This window comes from Pteropus alecto, unplaced genomic scaffold (assembly GCF_000325575.1).
Source record: "Pteropus alecto unplaced genomic scaffold, ASM32557v1 scaffold142, whole genome shotgun sequence".
Taxonomy (NCBI): Eukaryota; Metazoa; Chordata; class Mammalia; order Chiroptera; family Pteropodidae; genus Pteropus; species Pteropus alecto.
In genome coordinates, this window is record NW_006433374.1 from 943,358 (window position 1) to 951,212 (window position 7,855).

The 7,855-nt window shown below is 51.5% G+C and overlaps 1 protein-coding gene across 1 annotated transcript in view; it reads right to left on the reverse strand.

The window, feature by feature from the left end:
* Window positions 1-5,805: 5,805 nt before the first annotated feature.
* PUDP (pseudouridine 5'-phosphatase) overlaps window positions 5,806-7,855 on the reverse strand; it is a gene marked incomplete at its 5' end in the record, with an annotated part of 20,471 nt that continues 18,421 nt past the window's right edge. Inside the window, one exon of the mRNA XM_025044185.1 lies at window positions 5,806-7,144. Coding sequence (XP_024899953.1) covers window positions 6,968-7,144 — 177 coding nt within the window. The remainder of the gene's footprint in view (window positions 7,145-7,855) is intronic.

The window sequence follows — 7,855 nt, forward strand, 5'->3', positions numbered from 1 at the left end:
ACCCTTCCCAGCCTCTTCCTCGCGCGGCGCTCAAGGCCCGGACTCGTGGGGGCATGAAACGTGGCCGCGGCCCACGATGCTGGTCATCCCCTCACTCAGCGTCCGGTTGTCACGGGCCACCTTCCTCGCGGTGCGGCACGTCCCTGCTCTCACCACGGTGGCCCCGGAGAAGGTCTGTCCTCACCGCCCCTCCACGTCTCACATCCCACCAGACCCGCCCGAACGCTGCCTCTGCAAAGAGCGGTGCCCGTCCAAGCCACGAGGTCGCCTCTGCCACCCTGTCACCCCACACGCTCGGAGTGTAGTGCTCACACTCACCTCCCGTCACACACACAGTGTTTTCTTTCTCTACGGAACTTGGGCCTGTGCCCTAGAGTCCGTGGTCACAGTTCCATGTCCCCGTGCTCACGTCCTGGACCACAAGAGGCAGATCAGTACGTCAGGCGGGGACCTTTTCTGGAGACTGTCAGTAACAATTCCTGGACCGTACTCTTGGGAGTAGAAATTGTCTCAGCAACATGGAGTGGCTTTTATCGTATTAGAATCTACTGAAACTTTCTAGGATATATGTTTCCTGAAAAATGGATAAAATACTTCACTGTTCTTATTTCGAGGTAATGCACAGAGCATGTAAAACTTCGCTTTGCTGGTGTCATTGACCACGTATGCCGTCACTTTCATGAAAGGAATGGGCATGGTGTATGTTGTTCGAATTACTGGGTTTTTCTTCCAAAACTCTGAAACGATGTCAGTCTCCTCTTAGTTCTCTCGTGGCCACCTGAATCCACTTCGTGGCCACCTGACTGCACTCGTGTCTGTATCAGTAAAGTCCCTGGCGTTTGTTTCGTAGGAGTTTAAAAACAGTATCTAGTAAACAGCTCAATCAAAAAGAGAAAGTAGCATCTTGCATTTCCGACTTTCACTGTCCGCCGCCTTTGCTGCTACCATTTCTCAGTGACATTATTGCCTTCATGTTCTGGCCACATTCTGAGGGCACATTCTTTCCTTGAGAACCTTTTGGATATTGTTCCGCTGTCTCCTAGCTTTTCATATCTGACACGGAGAGAAATCTCAGCTTCCTAGCGTTTCTGAGTGTCCACAGAATTCTTTCAGGAATTTAAAATATCATTAACTTAGTAGAGTGTTTCCTTGTGAAATGATGTATAGAGACACAGCCTTGAATGTCACTGTGCTATTTTTGTCTGCGCATTGAAATTTGCCTTTATTTTAGGAATGGTACTTGAAATTATATGTTTGGATGTTTTTTCCCGTTCCATTCATTTTTCATTTGGGCAGGACGGCGCCATCATGGATGGTCAAACGCGTCTGCCTGAGTCTCTTCTCTGTGTCTGTCTGTCTGTCTGTCTCTGTCTTTCTCTCTCACTCACTCAGTGCTCATTCTCGTCTCTCTCATTCACTCGAGGCTCTGTCTGCTTCCTCTTCGCTCCCATGCAGCGCATGATCCGTAACGTCTTCTTCCTTATCTCCCTCCTTCGGTTCTCACTCCACTGCAACGCTGTCTTAATTGCTCGGATTCCGCGGACATGTCTCCGCTCGAGCTTTCTGGCTGCCCTGTGCTGGAATTTTCCCGGGATGCGTCTTCATCAATCGCGTCCTGCTCTCTTTTTCTCTTTCTCTTTGTCCTCCCCTTGCAGCATCTCTTTCAAGGCCCCTGGCTGGCGACCGCTTGTTTGAGGAGTATCATCTGTCACGTGAGAAGGAGGACAAGTCTGCGGCACCAGGCACTTGAGCAAGGCCGGGGGGGCTGGGCGCAGGGACCGGCACGGTGCCGGGCGGCTTCTGGGCTGGGACTCGGGACATCCCTGCCGTCCTGTGCCTGGGCGTGGCCTTCCCAGGCCAACAGCCAGGCGTTGGGGCTCACGCCGAGGACACGCACTTCCAGAACGTTCCACGGTGGGTATGTCACCTGGGCCCCGTCACCCCGGGTGAAGCCTGGTAGCCGCTGGCCTATGTGGCAGCTCTTCGCTTGCCCTCCTTTACCACGTGCGGCCAGCTTTGGACAACGTGTTTGTTCCTTCCTTATTTCCCAGGGCCCCAGCACCCCCATCCTACGCCAGGCCCGAGGCACGTGGTGGGGAGCTTCCCGAACCACCCGCGGCCCCTGACCTTGTCCTTCCAAGCAAGGAGTCTCTGCTTCTCCTTTAAAAGTGCTGCTCACTCTGAATAGGTCAGCGCTGCCATCTCTGTCCATGTTACACAGAAAAAGATGGCTTCTCCTGATGTCCCCAGCACCGTCACCCCATCGGCCACGCCCCTGGCCATCTTTCCGCCCGTATTGTGATCCAGGGCTCCGGAGGGTGTCCGGTTTCATCAAAAATAACGTTTCTTTGGTATTTAATCTCTCGGTTGTTTTGGGTTGGTTTCATAGAAGAAATGGGACAGGTTTTTACAACCGCTTATAATTGAAAGAACAGTTCCTTCAAGATTCGTTTTTTTTTTTTTCCATCCAAATGAATTCGATGAGGAGAGGAGGCTTGAAAAGAATGTCTAATAATGTTAATATTCAAAAAGCCACAGGTAGAGGGCGCAGAACGTTCTATCGGGGTACGATGGCAGTTTTAATGCTGTATCGGGACAAACGACACTAAAATCCTATTATGAGGATGAAGAGGCACAGGGAGAAACCTGATGGAGAATCCCGATGCTTTCTAGAGCATGGAGTCATGGGACATTTCTTCTTAAATTCAGAACAATTAGATGGCACCTACAGATAACCGCATTCAGTTTTTACCGAGCTATTTTGAATGAAATGTACCACGGGGGATACAGCTCCGGGATCACGTGGACTGCTCAGTGTCACCTGCATCTGTTTTCCTGAGGCAGGACCTGGCAGGGTGAGCCTGGGAATAAGAAAAGACGTCATGGCCGACAAGTGTTGGGACACCTGAGACAAACCTCAGACTCAGGGACGTGGACAAAGTCCAAACGAGACCTAAGCAACACGGGCCACTGCGCAGAAGGCGAAAGACCAAGGACCACAGCTTCACGGCCGCTGCGGAAGGACACGAGATTGTCGTCGGTGCCGAGGCCGACAGCTGCCGCGCCATCAGCGTGATGAAGCCGGACACCATGGCAACGGCAGCTTCGAAGGGTGAGGGAGATGTCAAACCGGAAGTCACCACCCAGCGAGAACGTCCTTCAGAAAGAGCGGCCAAACGAGGACATGCTTAGATGTAAGAGAACGGAGAGAATGTGTCCTCATCAGAGCCATACACGCAAACGTTAAATGACGCCGTTTGGGACCGGAATGTGTACAGCAATGATAAAACTTTACCAGCAGTGAGATTCCCTGTTTGCTTGTTTCAGACTTTGGAGTGGACTCTGCCCCATTATGCTGGCAAGCGCACAGCGCTGATGAGGTTTGCAGAGAAACAGATGTTCCTTATATTGGCTAAATACTTATTCTTATTTATTAAGACTTCGAGTATGGAAGGCACGCCATCTCTTTCCTAAAGCGGGTTTAGAGAACATACAGTTGTAAGTGACTCTGCATAACATAGGAAGTCACCACCCCTTTCACAAGGTCATGTCACAAGTGTATGTGACTTCGTTTCCCAAGGCCTGATGACTGTAGAGAGAATAAAAAAAATTAGGCTTCTCGAATAGCTCTCTATCATCTTCACCCCCTAAAGACACAGACTACTTGCACCGTGGTAAACAGAGGTATTTTAGTGTGAAAATACTCATTTCGCATGTAATGTCATAGAAATCCACGCGGGACACAGGAGTCCCGGTCACCTGCAGCCACACCTTACCACAGAGCTCTAATGGAAAGGGGGCAGGTTCGCGGTTCCGAAATGACTTGGTGACAGCTGCCCGCCACGACGTGGAGCGGGAGGGGAAGGCGTGACTACCGAACTCTTCAGACACACAGAAAAAGTCAGCTGACGCGAGAGCCAAACGCCTCAGACCAGGCACCGCAACCAACGGCGTCACCGCCAAGAGTCACCGGGTGCGGAAAAGTTCTGGCCAGCGACGTAAGCATGTGCGTGACGGAAGCGTAACCTGATAAAACACCCTGAGACGCACCTCGCTCGGTGCTGCTCTGGTTCAGCGCAGTGTCAACCCTTCTGCTGAATGTCGCGTACACTGTTCCAAGATACAGCGGCATGTCCTACGGGGCCTGCCACCCAGCGCAGATGACATTTCTGCAATCAAGTCAACGTGGATGGAGGCTGTGCGGATAAGAGTTAACCCGTGAGAGCATTTCGTGCGAACTCAGTGCTGCAGCGTGCACGGCGCAGTCTACGGAACGGCCAGGACGCAGAACACTTTCAGGCCTCCACACGCGCTTTCAAGATAATGCGAGCTCCTCACCCAACAAACGTGCTTTCTGCAAAGCGAATATTTTCAATCGGCGAAAACTGGAGTAACGATCGTAGCTGCCGCTGTGTAAGTCACGCATTGTGTGTTAAGTGTGCTCCTTCCACGTGTGACACTTCTTCGCATCGATGCTGCATGGGACTCACTACCCGGCCTCACCGGTCAGGAGCCCAGAGCGGGCAAGGGCGAACCGTTTAGCCCCAGCGCTGGGGCGTGACTCGAATTCGGTCGCATTGGAAGTCCCTTGCTTTCCAAGGCGGCATTTTCTCCGCACGGAAGAGAAGGATGGCATTAATCCTGGCAGTGCCGGCGACGGGCTCGGGTCAGAAGGTGCTTTTGACTTCAGCCGGTGGAGGACCAGAGGGAGGACAACGTGACGCAGAGCAGTTAGTACGAACAGGCCGAGACTCGTTATTTTTCGTTCTAAAACTGCCTGTCACGTGCAAATCTGTTTTTAAAGGTCGCAATCGTCAGGTTCGGCACGCCGGACTGAGCGACGAAGTGACAGCTGCGTTCGAAACGGTACGAAGAGCCGGTCGGTCACACGGCAGCTGTCTCCGGTGTGACACAGGCACGTGTCCTCACGACACGCCCTTTTGTAAATCGCCGGACTCCAACTGAGGACCCCGTCACTGGGAAAGACGCGCGCGAGTCGTAGTTCGCAAGTTCTGAGTGCTGCATGTGTTCCGTTTCAGCGGAATGAAGAAGAGTCGCAGCGCCACCTCTTCCGGGCTGTCATCGGTCCCCGACGGCCTCCCGGAGGTTACACGACACACGAGCAAACGTTAGCGGCTACTAAGGGCAAAATTCCTGAGACCCACTAATCGGGGCCTGTGCCTCACAGAACACACGTGCGATGAGCTACGACCCTACGACAACGCGTCCGTAAACCATCCTGGCGCGAGTCCTTCCGGTGTACGAGTTCCGTGTTATGCCTCTGAGATGTCGGTGGTGACTCAACAGAGAGACGTACTGAAGCGAATCAGGCTGACGCGGACTAAGAACGAACGTGCGTGCTCTGGACAGGCATCAGCATTTTTCCTTTGGACAGAAACATGAGTTTGGCTGCAGACTCGGTTAATACAACAGAAACAACGCAAACGCCCTTGAGGTCAAATTTAACCCAGGGAACCTTACCCTGATCTACATCAACGTTACTTTAGAGAGATGTTAACCTTCTTTGCTTTATTCATGCAAAATCACTGAAGGATTAGAAAACATCAAGATAAATATTTTGGAAGAATGAGGTACCAAATCAAACAAGTGACCACTTAATCAAGAGCTTTCATCGCTATTCGCGAAGGGACCGAGCTTCCCTAAAAATAAAGAAATGGCATTTTACAATGTGAATACTGTTTGGGTTAAAAAAAAAAAAAAAGGTAAATTAGTCACATTTATGTTTTACATTTGTTAGAGGAAATGTCTTTTCAAAAAAGATGAAATCATACTCTCATACAAATATAATGTGAACAGCTGTCAAAAATTTTATTCAAGTAAATTAACTGGCGGGCTAACCAGTGAAATGTTACAGCCAGTTGAAGGAGAATTCAAAGAACAGACAAGTACACAGGCCTTCGAGAATGTGAAATGAATTTGCTGCTGAACTGAGGTACAATCGGTCACCAGCCAGAGGCGATCATTCACAGGCAATCATCCAACAGACAATCACATACATTACTATGTTTTTTCTACAACTGAGAGTTGAAAATTAGCTCAATGACAATTAATGACAGAGACCAACTGCAAGGGTACAGAAGCAGGCACACCCCTGTGATTGTATGTGTCCCATTTCAATGCCTGTCACTCACAAAAGGCAGAGTAAATCAATTAAAGGGGATTAATGGCCAAAGTGTAACATCTGATGAATTATCCTGGAAATGTGCTGTGGCTCTGGGCTGTACCAAGTACACATTCGGAAATCAAATTACATATACATCAAGGCACATATTAGAAAAATAAATGTTCTCAGAGGAGAGAGGATAAATTTTTGAGCTATAAACCATTTTTGAATGTGGGTATGTGCCTAGGTATGAGATACAGGCTAAAATTATGTTCATACTAAAAATACCACCGGTGATATGGTCGAGAGGTATTTCGAAGGCAAAAAAGAGTATCAATTTCTGCAGTGTTTATGTACACTGTAAATATTTACAATGAACATAAATTATAAATATGTATACGTACACACACACACACGGACTAAAGCATATAAATATATGTGTGCATTTTTTACATGTTCTAGTCAGGGTTTAGAAAAACTAAAAAGAAATGAACACAAACGTAATTTCATTTTTCCTTGTATTTTACATATCTATGCACGTATGTATACACACGCGTACATATCTGCGTGCGTGTTCACACATAAGCATGGATGTGTGTGCACGTGTGCTCACTGTGTGTGACTCTGACTATGCTAAGACTAATACAGTAGGCAACTCTAACTGTGCAAGGGACAGCTGTGCTCAGTGCACCCTGCCCGCTGTCTCTACCTTGTTTCCTCTCGACCGTGGGGCTACAGCCTATCATCGTTTTGGAGCCAGCGCACAGGGGTGAGGCTGGGACGAGGGCGACGTGGCGATGGTGACACGCGGGTGCGGGGCAGGCGGAGCAGCGTGGCCGCCGCTCACTCGTAGGGCGGCAGCCCGAAGAGCTCGGGCCGGAAGTCCTGCAGGGACTCCAGCACCACGGTGGCCTTGGCCGTCAGGTCTCGGCGCAGGTGTGCATCGGGCACCATGACCACCTGCATCCCGGCTGCGAGGGCCGCCTCCACCCCGTTGGGAGCGTCTTCAAAGACAAGGCACTGCGGGGTGAGGAAGAGAGAGAGGGTTGAGACGGCCTGGTGGGAGCGACAGCGACACTGCGCTCCTGGCATCGTCGTCGCCACCGGCTTTGCTCCTGCGCAAAGCGAGGCAGCCAGGAAGGGCGCTTCCGCTCTGCGGGCCGCGTGCGGACAGACGCACGCGGTCCCCGTCCGGCGCAGCAGCGGTCCCCAGCCTGTCCGGCAGCAGCGGCCGGGGCTCCCACGAGACTCTAACGCCCGACGACGTGAGGCGGAGCTGAGGCGGTGACACCGGCGCGGGGCAGCGGCTGCGGACACGGACGAAGCTTCGCTCCCCTGCCCGCCGCTCACCTGCTGCTGTGCGGCCTGGCTCCGGACAGGCCAGGGACGGTCCTAGTCTGCAGCCTGGGCGCTGGGGACCCCCGGGGTACAGGGAAGGGACTTTCAGAGCTGCTGACGAAGCTTCACGGAAATGCGGGGTAGCAGAGTGGAAAGGTGGGGCTCTTGATTTAAAACTGTTTTTTGAATCATCAAAATCTATTCAACGAACAACTGAATATCCAGAGCATGAGAGGAAGTCGTGGGGAACACCATACTTTCCAGCAACTTCGGAGTTGGTGCCGTTTGTTTGGAAACGAAGTGCGTAGCGCGGCGTAGTGAACAGGTCAGTGCGTGTGCCAGCGGCGGGTGCCAGTGTCACCAGCAGCTGGCCGCGGCGTCCCCACGTGCGGC